The 17,728-nt window shown below is 32.7% G+C and overlaps 1 protein-coding gene across 1 annotated transcript in view; it reads left to right on the forward strand.

Annotated features, from left to right (window-relative positions):
- The window catches only part of ETNK1 (ethanolamine kinase 1), a 64,830-nt gene extending 47,368 nt beyond the window's left edge, over window positions 1–17,462 (forward strand). Inside the window, exons 5-8 of the mRNA XM_032432662.1 lie at window positions 618–701; window positions 2,623–2,783; window positions 11,198–11,271; window positions 11,607–17,462. Of these exons, the coding sequence (XP_032288553.1) occupies window positions 618–701; window positions 2,623–2,783; window positions 11,198–11,271; window positions 11,607–11,679 (392 nt within the window). The 3' untranslated portion in view covers window positions 11,680–17,462. The remainder of the gene's footprint in view (window positions 1–617; window positions 702–2,622; window positions 2,784–11,197; window positions 11,272–11,606) is intronic.
- Window positions 17,463–17,728: the final 266 nt, after the last annotated feature.

Here is a 17,728-nt window from a genome sequence, read left to right on the forward strand (position 1 = left end):
CTTTGTTCTTTTTAAAAAATAAAACAACCACCTTAATGCTGCTCAGGTATGCTATTGGAAATCTTATTTACGTAACATTGCAGGATAATACGAGTTTATAGCAACCAATTTCTTAAATTAGGGATATTAAGTTGATCAAGTATCATAGCATAACTGCAGGGTTCACAGAATTCATCTTTTAAAGTTTATATTTGATTTGTATATGTAAAATAGCTTGTCAGTTTACTTTTGGAGTATCATACTTTGTTAAAATTGCACAGGTTATTAATTTCCAAAGATTAACTATTCATTTCTAATTAAACTTGAATTTTTAAGTAACTGATGCCCCCTTGTGGTGAAAGGGATATTTTGCTTTTATTTGAATTTGGAGAATGATTATTTTGACTTTAATATAGTGGACGTTAATGTTCACAAAGAAGCTGTTGACAATATGTAATTTGAATTTTGTAAAGCTCATTGCCATAAAATTCACAGCCTTACCCTGTATTGTCTCAGAAGTGCATGTAACCAAGCACATACAATGAGACAAAATTTTGGAAGCTATTTAATTACAAATAGCATAGGGATTTTCTGATCTTATATGATTTCTTATGTCTTTGTTTTTGTGTCTCACATAGGTGATGTACAGTTCATTGATTATGAATATTCTGGATACAACTACCTGGCATATGATATCGGAAATCATTTCAATGAATTTGCAGGTAAAATCCAGGGCGTAACTAATGGAACAACATATGTAACTTTGAAATGATACTTTTAGAATTGTTTTTTTTTGGTTTGTAGTTTTTCTCTAGAGAAGTTCACCTGGGAGTAGGAACAACATTTTTTAACCCTTTTCTGACCTTGTTCTTTGTTTTTCTTTATTACTGGAAGAAGGAGAAGAGATGACCCTTTCCTTAATTCCTTAAGGAAAATAAGAAAAGAAATAATACTTGTGGCTTAGAGTAAGACCTGATGTAGTACAAGGTGCTTTATAAATCTCATCTCATTTTTTTCCTCCACAAGAATCATGTCACTTAGGTTATTCCCAGTTTACAAATGGAGAAAGTAACTTACCAAGATCACAGTAAAATACAGAGAACTAAGATTTAAAATTTTTTTTTAATCATTTAAAAGCCTTTGTTATTTCCATTGTATACTTGAGCTTTAGGAATAAGAAGCTCAATAATTTGGTTTTTTTTTTTTTGTCTTTGGCTATGAATAATTGAAAAGCATCCATTTTATCCCTGAAAATTAATCTTTTATCACTGTTAAGTATAAAAGCTTTAGGTTTATGTTAAAAGGAATTAATTTAAAATGCATTTTATGACTATATTTAGAAACACAAAATGTTCTAAAACTAAAGATTCCCCCTGGAAATTCCCCCTGGATGGGATATACTTAGTAGGAACTTTTCATTGCTGAATTTATATTTGTATAAATTTATGCATTTCTATATTTTCATATACTTCAGGTTATCAGACTGGGAAAAAGTTGGGGAGGATTTTAATTTACATGTTTTCAGTTATTTTCCTACACCAAACTTTTCATATACATGCTATATCCCCACACATGTGCTGTACATATTTTCACATATCTTTGGGAGGGAAAACAGCTGTGATTATAATGAGATATCACCATATCCTTGTTAGTATAATGGGTAGTCACTGCTGTCGATATGAAAGAGGAAACTCCAGTGATCCTAGTATGATTTTCTGTAGGAAAAAATTAAGCTAAAGCTTGCAAGCTAGGTAGAATTTGAGATGTGCAGATAGAACGAAAGGAAAGCACTGCAGGAAGGAGGAAGAATATGTCAAGGTGAGTGTACCTGCTTGTAGGATATAAAACTGATGAAGGAGAATTTAGGGGTTGGGTTATAAGACCAGGGAAGTAAAATTTGGATCAACTTATGCAGAATGTTGAGTGCTAGGCAAAATAGTATGAACTTTATTTTCTAGGTTAGCATTTTTCAAACTGCACATCTTAAAACCAAATTTGCAGGGTAATTATTTTAAAGCAAGGAATGGAAAAGAAAAGAAGTAGAAAATATCAGAGTTGGAAGGCATAGTTAGAGTACATATTGTTTTGTGGAACCTAATACTAGGAGAGTATATCAAGTTTCAGTATAAAATGTATTTCTTACCCCGTGAGTAATGTTCAAAAATGTTTTTAGAGCTGTAGTTCTAGGAAATGCTCTAAATATTAGTGTGCATAAGAATTTCCTGAAGTGCTTATTAAAAGCACTTTTGATGCTTTGTGATGATGAAATGTATTGTGCTTTAGAATTTAAGTTGGAATACATTATGATTTTTTGGTTTATTTTAATAAATGCTATTAACATCTAGTTATTTTAGGATTTCTATAGGGATTTTTTCTTTTTTTTAAAGATTTTATTTATTTGACAGAGAGACACAGCGAGAGAGGGAACACAAGCAGGGGGAGTGGGAGAGGGAGAAGCAGGCTTCCCGCGGAGCAGGGAGCCTGATGCGGGGCTCAATCCCAGGACCCTGGGACCATGACCTGAGCTGAAGGCAGACGCTTAACAACTGAGCCACCCAGGCGCCCCGTCCTCGAGGGATTATTAAATACATAGAAGATAATGTGTTTTTAAAATCTTTAGTGTACTTTTTTTTTCCATTTCAGGTGTGAGTGATGTAGACTATAGTCTCTATCCAGATAGGCAACTACAGGGCCAGTGGCTGCGTTCTTACCTTGAAGCCTACAAAGAATTTAAGGGCTTTGGGACTGAAGTTACTGAAAAGGAGGTGGAAATACTCTTCATTCAGGTCAATCAGTTTGCATTGGTGAGTTTAAATATAAACCATGGAAGATTTTTTTTTTTTTGTAAGATTCTTAATATAATTTTATTGTTTTTAAAGATTTTATTTATTTGAGAGAGAGAGAATGAGAGATAGAGAGCACGAGAGGAAAGAGGGTCAGAGGGAGAAGCAGACTCCCCACTGAGCAGGGAGCCCGATCGGGGACTCGATCCCGGGACTCCAGGATCATGACCTGAGCTGACTTAGGTCGGCTTTACCAACTTAACTTACTTAACCAACTGAGCCACCCAGACGCCCCATTGATTCTTAATATAATTTTAAAAAGCTTTTAAATTTTCATCATCTTATAAAACAGTTTCCCATTTTCAATTTTGTGCATTTTTGTTCAAAATAAGGACAAAACACTGTTGTTTACAATTCCTCTGTTGTAATGCTTTTGAGGACAGAGATTTTGTTTCATTCACTTACATATCCCTCACCTCTAGAAAAACAGTGCCTACCCACATGGTAAGTGCCCAGGAATAATTTAATGAATGGATTCTTGTTAGAGTTAGGGTTAATTGTGAAGCAGTTCTTTACATTATATCTATTCTCTTTATGTCACAAAAAACATAATCAAAAACAGATTTATGGGAAATGAGGTTTTCCACAGTACGTTTAATCATCACATCTTAAAATATTAAAAGTAGATTGGAAGAACCAGTAGAATTATGTTTTCATAACTTAACCAGTATTTTATCTTGATCTTCTTTTGATAAGCAGTTATTTCCAGACCCACTTCTCTGTACTCTTAAGCACGTTTGTTTTTTAAAAAATAGTTCATTTAAATTACCTTTTGAGAATGATGTGATGAATTAGAATGAGCTTTCAGCTAAGGTGTTACACAATTAAATTGAATACTAGTTTGAAGTTATTTTAGCTACTTATTTTTAGTTTTAATATAATTTGGTACAGTTGACATGGGGAATATTTGCTGTGTTGTCTTTACAAATAGACCCTGTTGATGGCTCATGGGTGTACTGTTTCCATTGTCTTAAGAGTAGCGTTTTCCCAGAGCCATTCAGAATACATCTCAAGTAAGAGGGTGTGCTGAAACTTGACTCATCTTCTGTTCTGGTATCTGTTTTCAGTAGAACTGTTGACTAAATGGCATGCTCTCCAGCTGGTCCTAGGATGCCTGCTGTTTCTATATATTCTATTTAAGCATGATCTTAAAGTAGGGAATGTAGGGTTTTTTCTCACAAGGTCACTTAATGAGCTTTAGAATCACCCTAATACTTCTGTTTAGCCAGTTTCTATATTAACATGAGGAATATTATTGTTGCTATAATTTATATTTTTTATGCACCCATTAACATAAATTATTCCTAATGCATTGAGTTCATTAATTTCCACAAAAAGTCCACATACCTTATAAATTCTAGTCAAACAGAACCACTATTTACTATTAGAGAGCTAATTTGGGTTCCTTGTAAACTTTTGATGATAAAAATTCAACAACTTTGGATACTGTGGTTGTATTATATATACATGGTATTGAAAAATAATTCTGGATTGATTATCAAGTTGTTTATAAATATCCATTAATCAGATATCTAGTAATTATTATTACTTTGGGTCATGTAGATTGGAGGCTTAAAAGAAGAATAAAACAGTGCATTTCTTCAAAGTACTTATAATTAGGAAGGGCAAATAATAGTGTACAAAATACTTCTTTTTGGGTAACATTTAACGCCCATCCCTATTTAAAATTCTTAGCAAATTAGAATTGGAGGGAAACTTACTTAACCTGATTTAAAAAAACAACAGTATTTAACCTGATTTTTTAAAAAAGAATATATGAAATGTACAGCAAACATATTCATGAAATGTCACATGTTCAGGAGAAGGTCTTATAGAAAAAGAATTAGAGGATGGTTGAGACAAAAAACTTCAGTACCTTTTTAATAATGCTCATTTAGCATGTCTTCAATTTACATAATCTTTAGTTTTCATATAATCATTACACAGTAGGTTTATGCTCTGAGATTCTCATACCAGTTTCCAGTTTTTCCCCATTAAGAAACCATTGAGAACCAGTTATGAAGCCAAGTTTTGTTTGAATTCCTCCTCTTATTTAAATTGTGCTGGAATCCTCTCTCTTTTGAGGTGGGTTACTTTCTTGCATCAGGGCCTCTTTTGCTATCTTCAGAATAGAAAGAATATAGCAAAATTTAGATGAATGCTCACATTTGGCTTCAGCCCCTCTTACTGAGATTACTAATTTTCCTGAGATTTGATGTATCTGCCTTTCTTTTTCAAGGTTGTTTTTGTAGGTTTTTTTTTTTTTTTTTAAGCTAGCCAGTTTATGTAGTTCTCTTACCAACTCTTAATTTCATCCCACAGTCATTTAGTAAATGTCTGTCACAGTCTCAAGTGTTTGAATGAATAAATAATTGGGAAGGTAGGGGGAAATAAAAGCAAACCCTCAATCTTTTTTCTTTATCATCTTTCATGCACTCTTCAGACCACTGCAGTCTTGTCTTCTCCTCTCACTATTTAAAAAAAAAAAAAAAAGTTCATGTCAGGGTTACCAATAATGACATAATTACTAAGTCTAGTTTAGACTTTATCTTTTTTTTTAAACTTTGTCTTTATCTTACTTGCTCTGCCCATATCATTTAACAGTATTTACCATTGATTTTTAGAATTTTCTCTTTCATTGCCTTTTGTGATAACCATTCTTCCTTGGTTCTCCTCATTTGTGTTTTCCTACTCAGTTTCCTTCCTTGACTCTTTTTTTTCTTCCTCTTTTCCCAATCCTTTTATAATACTGGTGTTCCGTAGTGTCCTGAATTTGGGCTCTCCCCTCCTTTCACTTTATATACTTTCATTGGGTGATCTAATTCCATGACTTTTTTTTTTTTTAAGATTTTTTTTTTATTCATTTGAGAGAGAGCGAGTGAGGGCAGGAGCAGGGGGGAGGGTCATTGGGAGAGGAAGAAGCAGACTTCCCGTTAAGCAGGGAGCCTAACTTGGAGCTCGATCCCAGCACCCTGAGATCATGACCTGAGTCGAAGGCAGATGCTTAACCGACTGAGCCACCCAGGTGCCCCTAATTCCATGACTTTTACTGTCCTTTCTGTTAATGATCCCAAGTTGAATTGCTTTCCTGTGCCGATCTCCCGATTAGTATCTGTCTCTATCTGGTGTTCCTTTTGTAATTGAGCACAGTATGTCCAAACTTGAATTTTATTTCATGCACCCTGTCCTCTGTCCCATTATTTATTCTTTATTCTGTCTTGGTTTAATTAAAATATCATCTGAATTCTGTTTTCTGAAACCAGGAAAGAAGGAATTTTCTTTTATGTCTTGAGTTCCTTTTCATTCTCACATTTTCTCTATTTCCAAGTTCTGTTACTCCCAGTTCCTAAGATTCTCTCAGTTCTAACCCTTTCTCCTTAATTGTATGATCTTTGACTGAGCTCTTAATCTCTCACCTGTGTTAGCCTTTGCCGATCTCTTTGCCTCCAGGTTTTTTCTGTCTGTATTTCATCCTTTACATTTAAAAAATTATCTTTTTAATAACTAGATCTAATTCATGAATCTAATTTTATCACGTTCATACTTTATGGTTTCCTGTGACCTATAGAGTGAAATCCAAATGATAACATTCTTCAAATTCTTATTTCCCATTTTCCACCTCCCATTTCTGCTCTAGCAGAGTCATCTTGTTTTCTGCACAATCCATGATGTTTAAAGCCTATATGCTTTTTTATAGTTATTTCTTCCTACTTAGACTGCCCTTTTCCCTGCATCCTCTGACAAGTTCCTCTTGTTCCATTTGGACATATCTTAAATACTGTTTCCTCCTTTGGGACTCTTCCTTCCTTGTTCACTTGTCACGAAGAGAGCATATACATTATAAAACTGAAAACTGATTTGATAAGTGGGGAAAAGAGGGTTTTTTAAGATTTTATTTTTGGAGTGCTCACGCATGCACACACACACACACACACACAGGCAGAGAAAGGGGCAGAAGGGGAGAGGGAGAGGGAGAGGGAGAGAATCCCAGGTAGACTCCACTCCTAGTGAGCATGGAACCTGACTGACGCAGGGCTCCATCCCATGACCCTGAGATCATGACCTGAGCCAAGTGGGATGTTCAACTGACTTAGCCACCCAGGTGCCATGGAAAATGGCTGGTTAAATGTTTGTTTATTGCTGAGGGCATGAGCAGACTTGTAAATATTAAAAGACTTCACGTGTCATTGATTGTTTACTGTAACTAATATTAAGATGGTAAACAAAAGTAGGTATTTGTATAAAATCAACTAGAGTATACATAATGGGTTTTTAAAGCTGTTCAGAGTCTTTAGACACATTATTTTCAGACTTTGGATTATTTCTAAGTGAAATCTTAGAGTTTTTAGGGGTTTTTCAGAAAGGATACATTTTAGTTATTTGTTCATCATATAAAGCTTTGAATTTTTCTTTGCAACAGAGATGAGTAGCCTAGAAATTAAAATGCCCTTTGATAGACTTACATATCTATAAATTCCAAATCTGAAAGAAATAGGTAAATCACACAGAACATTACATTATTTTATTTGGACTTAAATATTCTCTTTGCCATTTTGGGGAATACAAATGATGAATGGACTCTTCCTGCATTTCCTTTTCATCCATTTAAGACTCTAATTTTACATATAAATTTTTCATTTTTCACCCTGTAAAAGGTGTTACCTGCCAAAATGAGATTTTTGTAAAGTTTTATGTATAATTGTTCTCTAGTGTAGAATCATTTATTTATATGAATGAATGCTGCCTGAAGGTGGAGGGAAGAGCTGGTTTGATGTTATTTTTAGGTGTAGAATTTCCCATTTTCAGTCTTTCCTACTTACAGAATTAGCCTAATAGGAAGAGATTACAGTAGCATCCACAGATGATTTTTATATCACTTAAAATATACCTAGGTGATTTAGACTAGTGGATCTCAAACTTTTTGGTTTCAGGATTCCCCCTTTATACTTCAAGATTTTTTTTAAGACCTCTATGAGCTTTTGTTTGTTTAGGTTAATTGTCAAGATTTATCATATTGAAAATTAAAACAAATTCGAAATATTAAGTAAATATTTTTTAAAATAATAAACTTGTAGGGGTGCCTGGGTGGCACAGTCCGTTAAGCATTTGACTCTTGGTTTTGGTTCAGGTTGTGATATCAGGGTTGTGGGATTGAGCCCTGCATTGGGCTCTGTGCTCAGCATGGAATCTACTTGAGATTCTCTCTGCCCTCTCTCTTTACCTCTCTTGCTTGTTCCCCCCGCTGAAATAAATGAGGTAACTATTTTCCAAAACAAGAACAATTAGAAGAATGGCATTATTTAAACTTTTGCAAATCTCTGTAATATCTGGCTTAATAAAAGCTAGATTCTTATATCTACTTTTGCATTTCATCTGTTGCAATATATTGGTTTGGTTAAAGTATATAAAGAAAGTTCTGTTTCACACACGTGTTGTTGGAAGAGGTGAATATTTTGCCTTTTCAGGAATTGTGGATATTCTCTTTGCTACTTCACCAAAACTCAGCAAGTGATCATTTCTTAAAGGTTAGTTGTAAAATGTGCAGTCTGAAAACATCAGTTAACTTTTTGTACTCCAGTACGTTATAATCCATTGGTTTACCTTGCACTTTGAATGGCTCTTTTAGCAGTGCTTGATTTTGTAGTTTTAACATTAGTAAGTATATTTGGAAAATACTGATTTGAGTTTGTATAGATCTTACAAATATTGATACATCTTATATAAAAATATCACATCCATTGATATCACAATCAGTATCATCAGAAAAAGTTTTAAGTGTACTGTATTGAGAAGCTGTTAAGCTCACAGGGTCAAATACAAATTTTCCAAAGTTCTAATTTTAGGTTGAATACTTGAAGACTATCATTGGCAACAACTACTGTCAATTAGTTTCATTGAAATGACAGGTTCTCTTTTTTTAATCTGAGAAATATCTGCCAAATGCCCAAGTCTAATAACTAGTTCGAATATCAGTTATTCTTTCAAGTAAAAATGATGTTCCATTAAAGATGTACAAGTTCAGCTCACAACTCAGTCATAAATGTTTTTCCTTAAAAGAATCTTCCTCCTTTGGGTAGAAATACAATAAAATGAATACTTTCAGTGGCTTCATAAAGGACATTCTTTAGCGAGACTGGCCTTTTACTGTGTGTAGTGATGATGTGTGTGTGTGTGGATGTTTGGTACTGCTGTCTTGACATATTGTAAGGCACCAGTAGCTTCACCCACCCTTGCTTTTAAACCATCGGTGCAGATGTTAAGGTAGTCAAAAAGGCAAGTAACACATTAATAATATTATAAATAATAGTTTTGGGCCTCAGGAATCTCCCGTGGTTGAGAACCACTGTTTTATACTTTAAAAAGAAGGAAGGTGCATCTCATCTCATAATTCACTTCTCAATACCTGAGACATCCTTGGGTAGAAAGAAGACCATTTTTGAAAATTTTTATTATTTTTATCATTCTTATTTATAAAATGATATTAATTAGCATTTTATTGAATGTTTGTTACATACCGGATATAGAGACTAGGCTCCAGTGAATCTTTAAAAAGAAAATAAACTTGTTAACATAAATAGCATTTAAATGAAAAATAACTGTTTTCCAAAACAAAAAACAATTAGAAGAATGGCATTATTTAAACTTTTGCAAATCTCTGTAATATCTGGCTTAATAAAAGCTAGATTCTTATATCTACTTCTGCATTTCATCTGTTGCAATATATTGGTTTGGTTAAAGTATATAAAGAAAGTTCTGTTTCACACACGTGTTGTTGGAAGAGATGAATATCACATCTTCCTTTTACAGATGGGGAAACAAAGGTACAGATGGGTTAATGAAATTGCTCAAAGCCATACAGCTAGTAATTTTTGCAGTTTGACTCCAGAGCTCAGCTTTTTTCCCCCTAAGTTAACCATTAGGCTTCATGTACATGTACTTTAGGTGTTTACTCTTTACAACATTGTTTATTCTTTCTATATTTGATGGGAAGTTATATATTCTGATAGTGATTTTTTGAGGAAGTTAAAAACAAAATGCAATAGTAATTTTTAAATAGATATTTTTATAGCAACATACTCTAAAGAGATCTTTAGAGGGTAAAATTTTGTTTTATATGTATAATTTCCATTAATCTTTAAAACAATCCTGTGTGGAATACAGAATGGCTAATAGATTCCCATCTTTTTTTTTTTTTTTTTTTTAAAGATTTTATTTATTTATTTGACAGAGACACAATGAGAGGGAACACAAGGAGGGGGAGTGGGAAAGGGAGAAGCAGGCTTCCCGCAGAGCAGGGAGCCCGATGTAGGGCTTGATCCCAGAACCCTGAGATCACGACCTGAGCCGAAGGCAGATGCTTAACAGACCGAGCCACCCTGGTGCCCCTAGTTTCTCATCTTTTAAGTGATGATTTGGACATTAAAAATTTGTGACTTATTGAAGGTTGCAAAAGGAGTTAGTGACAGGACCTGGACCTAAACCCTTACAGTTCTCAATTCAAATTAAGAATCCTTTCTCATACACCGTGTTGTTTTACCTACCAAATTGGGTTGTTTGGTTGTTTTAATACCAAGATCACAGCTGTGGAGTAATTTTTTTTAGATACCTTTTGTTGTTACTATAGGGAATTTAGCTGAAATAAGACCCTTATCTTTAAGACTTTTTTCTAGTTGTAATATTTCTAGTTGGAATAGACTACTTCGTGGGAAGTGAAGTTTTATGATTATCAGAATCTTAAAATATTTTTGTGTTTACCTGGAAATAGATTGTAAAGCACACACACAAGTAGTTATTTTACAGTTCCTACACATTCATCTGTTTTTCTCTTAAAGTCTTAAAACCCATTTTTCTCTGACATAAGTAAAATCATGTTACTTTATGTCATGGTTGGTTATGCAGAATTGTTGGGCCAATAAAAATTGTTTTCAGATGTTATGTCTAGAACATTTTTCATATTTAAATATATCTTTTGTTTTTGAGATTTGGACTTTTTTGTTTATATTTTTATGTCAAAAAACAAAGTCTTTTGGTAATTATGTATTTTATAGGAAAGCCTGTTAGCAGTTATAACCAACATCTATTCGTGCTTATGCCGAACTCTGTCTCCACAAAGCAGTTACAGGAATTGGGCTCTTATGTTTTAAGCAGTTATAATATATTCTAACCTCTTTTGGTGTGGACAGAAGTGATCTGTAGCCATCCAGGTAACCTCACACTTTAGTATTACCTGTGTTTTAAATATTTTATATAAAAAAAAGCATCAAGACAGTAGTTCTGCATGGAGTTGATGAAAAGGGGAAATATTAATTATTTGACAATTGTTTTATAGAGAAATATATTATCATAATTCTTGATTTTCCTTCTCTCCTTTTTAGGCTTCTCATTTCTTTTGGGGATTGTGGGCTTTGATTCAAGCCAAATACTCCACTATTGATTTTGATTTCCTTGGGTAAGTTTAATTGTACTATATGCATACATTTGTCCCCGCTTTTTTTTTTCTCTTTTGATGTACACGTAGAACCCATAGGGTACACTGTAGTTACTATTTTTAGTCAAATGTTATAAGGGTTGCATACATTTAAATAATTGGTCTGCAAGGAAATCCTGGTATCATCTGTTAAATACTGTATTAGGAAAGTGTCCAGTAGGTGGTGCAATAAACTAAAAATATGTCCTTTGAAAAATCCTAAAACTTAAAAAAAAAAAAAAGTTTAGAAGGGTGAGTGGAAAATGAAGGAAGGATTTTTTCATTTTTTATTAATTCTGTTATTCATTTCTCACTAGGTATGCAATTGTTCGTTTTAACCAATACTTTAAAATGAAGCCTGAAGTTACTGCATTAAAAGTGCCTGAGTAAAGAAGAGATTTGATTATTCTCAAGTAGCTGAACAATGCTTGTGTATCTTTTCTTAAGAAATTTTGAAAAGCCAATATTTGTTAAAATTCTGTTGTTTAATTTGGTTATCGTGCTTTACAAATTATGCCTCTAAACAACCAATCTATTTTTTAAATAGACTGAATGATGTCAAGAAGTATACCTTACTGCTATCAGTATGTGGCAGATCAGAAGTTTGTTAAATCTGCAGAAAGGTATAAATATGTCAGTTTAATCCTTTCTTTGATAATTTATGTTATATGTGAATTATTTATTATAAATTTAACATAATTCTGTGACTGCTTTCATCTGTTTCATCTGTTGGTTGAGTGTAAGCAATGAAAATGTTCCAGAGAAAATTTTTTTAAAGTTTTACTTTAATAATATTAATTTTAGCAAAAAATCTAGGTGTTCAGTGTAACCTTTTTATCTTGATACACTATAAGAAATATGAATCATTCACTCTTGAAATGCCAGATACTGGTATAGATAGCTTAGGGTGTTCATAGAAAAGTATCTGTGTATGAGGGTAAGCTACATTTACTGTCTACATTTAGTGGTACATCTTTTTGAATTGAGTATTGGAAAGTGTTTTTCTGGGGGGGGGGGATATATCTTAAAATTAAATTCTCCTTTCCATACATAGTCTGGCAGTATAAATATTAATATTTACCTATAATCCTGGAATAGATATACAATTTTATGTTACCAAATTCTGCATTAAATAATGTTTTCACATACTAAATATGGTCATTTAAGTTGCTAGTTTGTTCTTAAAATTTGATAATATCACATTTTTTTAAACCAAAAATTTTGTTTTACTTATTGAAATATTCTGTGTTTTTGTCTGTTTAGCTAGTAGAACAAATGCTAATTTTTGAAACAAAGATAGAATGATTATCATACTTGGGAACAAGAAAATAGCATTTAGATAGATTCTTTTTTCCCTTTCAAGATTCATTCCTTAAAACTTTGTTTCATGTTTTAGTTTGGCTCCATGTCTTTAGAGTGATAGCAAATGATTACGTGATGTATGTAGGTTCAGAGAAATAAATTAAAAGCAGTTAAAAGAAATAAGGAACATTTAGGACATTGATCTGATACACTTAAAATCCAACAAAATGTGAATTAAACAGAAATATTCATGGTAGGGGGGCTTCTGTTCTAGTTTCTCTTGATTTTGTTTGTGTATTTTTTATTTTGTTTGGGAATGAAAGGGTGGCAGTTATATGGAAGGAAGTTAGATCTTTGCAATAAGTAGGCTTCATGTTTTGAAGACTGCTTGCTGCTTTGTGGAGTTGAGCAGTCATGGTTAACTTTACTTAGAAAATTAGTCTGACAAGCTTTGCACTTTGGTCACATAAGTGCCCATGTACAAAGTTGACTTAATGAATCTGCATATTCAGAATATGCAACTACAAATATATCCTCTGAGAAATCTTCTGGGGAGTTTGATGTATTATTATTCCAAGTGACTTATATCTCAGATAAGTGCTTTAAAATACTTGGATTATCTCAAGATGTTTAAAGCTAATAAAGTAAGTAGAAACACTTAAAGGCCATTTTAAATGGTAAATTCTAGTTACATAAATAGAATCTTAAAATCTGCTTGTGTCTATAACAGTGTTAGACTAAGATTTGTTTTCTACCTCCCCAATGTTACAAATATTCACTTCTGTTTTTATAAACCATATTACTATAGGATCAATAGAATTTTACCTAATTGACTGAATGGAACCAATTAAACAAGTAATAGCCTTTTACATAATGTTAGAGTGAGCTTGAAGAATTGTTTTTGGTGGAATTTTCATCTGTGGTTGGAACATTTTCTTAGGACAGTGAATAATATGTAATAGCCTTGTTTTTTTTTTTTTTTTTTTTTCTTTCTAACTTTACTTAAAGTGCAACAGTATATATCTTGGAGAACTATGGGAGGAGAGAAGATCAGTTTTCTACCTTACTCCATATTCTTCCAACTACTTTGAGTAGAGATTCACTGAGCCTTTGCTGGTAGATTGTGCATAGCTGCTAGCTGTGATACTCAGAGAGGTTCATATAGAACTGAATGTAAAGGTGAAGAGAGGCTCTCACTTTAGCCCTAGGAGTATGCAGTGGACCTGGAAACAAAATGAGACATTTAAGATATTTTCCCCACTCTGTGGCTAGATTTTGGGTGTCATGATGCTCCCACATCCTGTACAGGTTTTTGGGATCATGCTGCAGACTAAGAGGATTCAAAATTGCTTCCCTTTTTATTAACCATTTAAAGGATTCTGAAGGAAAAACATCCCTCTAAAATTTGTCATTTGGCTTGCTGAGATAGTCTGTTGCCTTTTTATGTTAAGCTAAGGAACTTGAATGCCTTACCTAATAACTCAGCTGGTAGTAAGTTCATTTTGTAAATAACGAAAATGGTTGTTAGAGAAGTGGCATTCATGTATACTCATTGTTGTTAGTCAATAGACCATAGTGGCCTGGATGCTTTAACAAGCAAAATTCCACATTTTTTCCTTTTGTTCCTTACATACTTGTATGATCTTACCTGACCAGTAATATATATATATATATTTTTTTTTTTTTCCCTCTTGACCCCATGCTACCACCTGATTTTCTGGAAATCAGAGAGATGTGGTAGTAAATAATACTGTTCACATGGTCATTTGAGATCAACATGAGCACAAAACTCAACTAGGTCTGCCTGGAATGTATATAAAATGGTGTAAATAAAAATTTGTAAATTAGTGTGAATTGTATCTTGCATATGAGATTGTGTATTGTTTTGCATTCTCTTTTGTAGATTTTTTTTTTTTTTTGTAAGCAAATGATTCAGCTCTTTGGTTTTAGACTGGAAATAGCCAAAAGTTCCGGCTGCACAGTGGGATAACAAGAGGAACTGGAAAAATAGGGTTTATCAGTTTTTGTTAATGTCAGTACTTATTTATTTAGCCTCTCAGTGCCTAATATGACTTCTCTTCATTCTTTAGTTGGCCATTAGTTTTTGTGAGATTAGGTTCCTATAAGCAGTAAATTAATACACTGCTAGAGCTCCTTTCTTTGAGTCATGATTCTAAGCTAAAGCAAATTAAAAGCATAATGTGATGATTGCAGACTGAAGTATTATCCTTTCCTATTTTCAAGGTTAACTTTTTTTCTACAAAGAAGAAAAAACCTTGAAATTTTACATGTCTCTGTGAATCTAAATCCCATATATATGAGATATGGTAATAGCTCTTGGTTCAACTTAAGCATATCTCATTTGGCTTCTCTAAATATGAAGTTGTTCATTAGGGGATTGTAAAAGAAAAGACGTAAGTCATGAGTAATCTTTTAATGACTGCTATTTTCATCTTTGCTGAACTACAAATATTTATTTCAGCTTATAAATATGTTACTAAGCTTCCAGATTTAAAGGAAAAAAATTCCCCCAAGCACTCTCAATTAAAAATTAAAAACCTTCACTTTATATAGATTTTCCTTCTTTATATTACACAAAGATTTCTGTATCATTTTTAATTCCTTCATAATAAGAATGAGAATACTATCAGTTTGATTTTCTGCTTTAAATTGCTTTTAATAAGCATTTTAGATGCATTTCAAAGTGATAGAGACTTAAGCTTCTAATATTAATCAGTCATTCAGTTGATAGACAAAGTTACCAATGCTTTATGCTAGGAGGAGAGTTTTGTTATTGGCAGCAACTTACACTACTTTCCTCAAAAGGCAAACACAAGTAATTATTATGCACAAAGGAAATGAATTATAAGTATGTGGTAAAGCAGCTTTCTCTTTATTTCAAAATTGATGTGCTCTGATTTTTCTTCCTTAGGTTCATTAGATTTAGAATGTCCTTTGACTGGAAACTTAGTTACATATTAAAGCAATCTGTTTGGCTTTTCTTTTCTTTCTTTTTTTTTTTTTTTAAAAGATGTTAGTTATATTGAACCACCTTTTTTTTCCCAGTTACATATCACTTGTGTGATTACAGTGTTATGTCTTGGATTTGATGTTTTTGGACAGAAAAGCATATCAGTTATTTTAAATGATATTTTTTCCCCCCATCTTTGAAGCTTAGTCTATAAATGTGTTTATATAAAAGAAAATGCTGGGGTTTGCATTACTTGAATACTTGAAAACTGAAATTAGTAAGGTATTTTACATAATGAATTAGATTTTTCTTTTTTTTTTTTTGAATTAGATTTTTCTGAATACAGTTTTTAAACAAACAACTTTCATTTCTGGATCATAATTTGAAATAGAAGGTTTCAACTCTTTGAATGGGAAAAAATGACAGGCTTATAGAAAAATACCCTTTTGTGTTTCAGGCATCCCAAATTCAACTTTTTTGTAGGTTTCTGTCCTAAAACCTGCTTTCTCTTTTCTCCTGTACTTAATGCACTTACTATGCTATAGATGTTATCAAACAGCAGGTTAAAATAAAATCTCTGTTCATTATGAATCTTTCAGCTTTTCTAGTTATGAAAAATTGCTCTGTAAAATACTCTTAATCCCTAAATATAGGCATATTTTTGTTTACATCTTACCCATTAATGGTATAAATACCATTAATCATTCTAACAAAACACAAGATGTTTATAAAAATTGAAAACATTACATGTTGTATTTCAACTAGTTAGTGAAGGGTAAGAAGAAGATGGCTGATTTGAATTGTTTCATTAGTTAAATTTCAAAACTCTTTAATAAAGGAATTTTCAGAGATAGGTTGAGACCCAGTAGTATCCATGTAAACTAGCTTTTATGACCTGGAGAAAATGCCCAAAAAGCAATAGAGGAGACGAGAAGATTTACTTGCCATGGTTGTGGTGTGCTGCTACTTCAATTTAGGTAGTGACACACTGAAATTTTTATTGTCCAGTAATCTGAAGAAATTCCCTGTTGTTTATGTGTACTAAACTAACTATAAATTGGTGGAATCTGCTAAGAGGAAACTTTTTAACTGTATTGTATTGAGGAACCTTTTTACAGCTGGGTGAAGTTTCCATGATACGAAGTATTTGAATTTTAAAATAAGACTGTTATCATAAGAAATAAGACATGGCATTATTCCATGTTCTCAAGTGATAATTTCCTTATTGAATTTCAGAAGAAAAAAACAAAATGAGTAATTGTCACTGCGTTAGCTGTATGTTGAATTGGAAAATTGTGGCATAAAGCTTAAATTTGTGTTTATCAAATGTGAACCATAGTAGTATAATGCTGCTTTGTATATACTGTAAGTGCTACAAATAGTCTCAGCACTGAAATGTATTGATACCTCTCAAATGAATGCAAATTTTGATGTAGGTGTTTTGATATGCCTCAGAAAGTATCTGAGTGTCTGAGAACTTGTTAATCTGTTAATGGAGATACTTCCTGTTTTTCGTTGCATATTTTCATGTTTAAAATCTAATTTTTACATTTTTACTACTGTTAATTTAAGTGTAAAATTTGTTCTGTGGATAAAAATGAGGTTGCCAGTGAAGAAAACTAAAAATAGCCTCATTCATGTAACTGCTTAAGTAAAAATACATTTTTGCTGTATGTTCATAAACTTTTAATGAAGTTGTTTGTATTTCTGTTTGAATATAAGTGATGTTTAGGCTTTATTTCTGTTTAATAAGGCCTTTCACCATTGATTAAATGAAGGAATGTATCTTTTTGAAGAGATTTATATTCTGTAAATAAAAATTGGTTGTAACAATAAAGTTGGGTTCTAACTGCAGTGTACCATAAATCTTGTTGTTATTTCAACTTATTTTGGTGGTTTTTCTTTTTTGAGGGGGCAGAAAACAAGACTTTTCAAAGTGTATAACTATGTATTTGAAGTGATTATTTTTTTTTAATTAACATATATTATTTGTTTCAGGGGTACAGGTCTGTGATTCATCAGTCTTACTCAATTCACAGCGCTCACCATAGTACATACCCTCCCCAATGTCTATCACCCAGCCACCCCATCCCTCCCACCCCCACCACTCCAGCAACCCTCAGTTTGTTTCCTGAGATTAAGAGTCTCTTACAGTTTGTCTCCCTG

This window comes from Phoca vitulina, unplaced genomic scaffold (assembly GCF_004348235.1).
Source record: "Phoca vitulina isolate PV1807 unplaced genomic scaffold, GSC_HSeal_1.0 scaffold49, whole genome shotgun sequence".
NCBI lineage: Eukaryota > Metazoa > Chordata > Mammalia > Carnivora > Phocidae > Phoca > Phoca vitulina.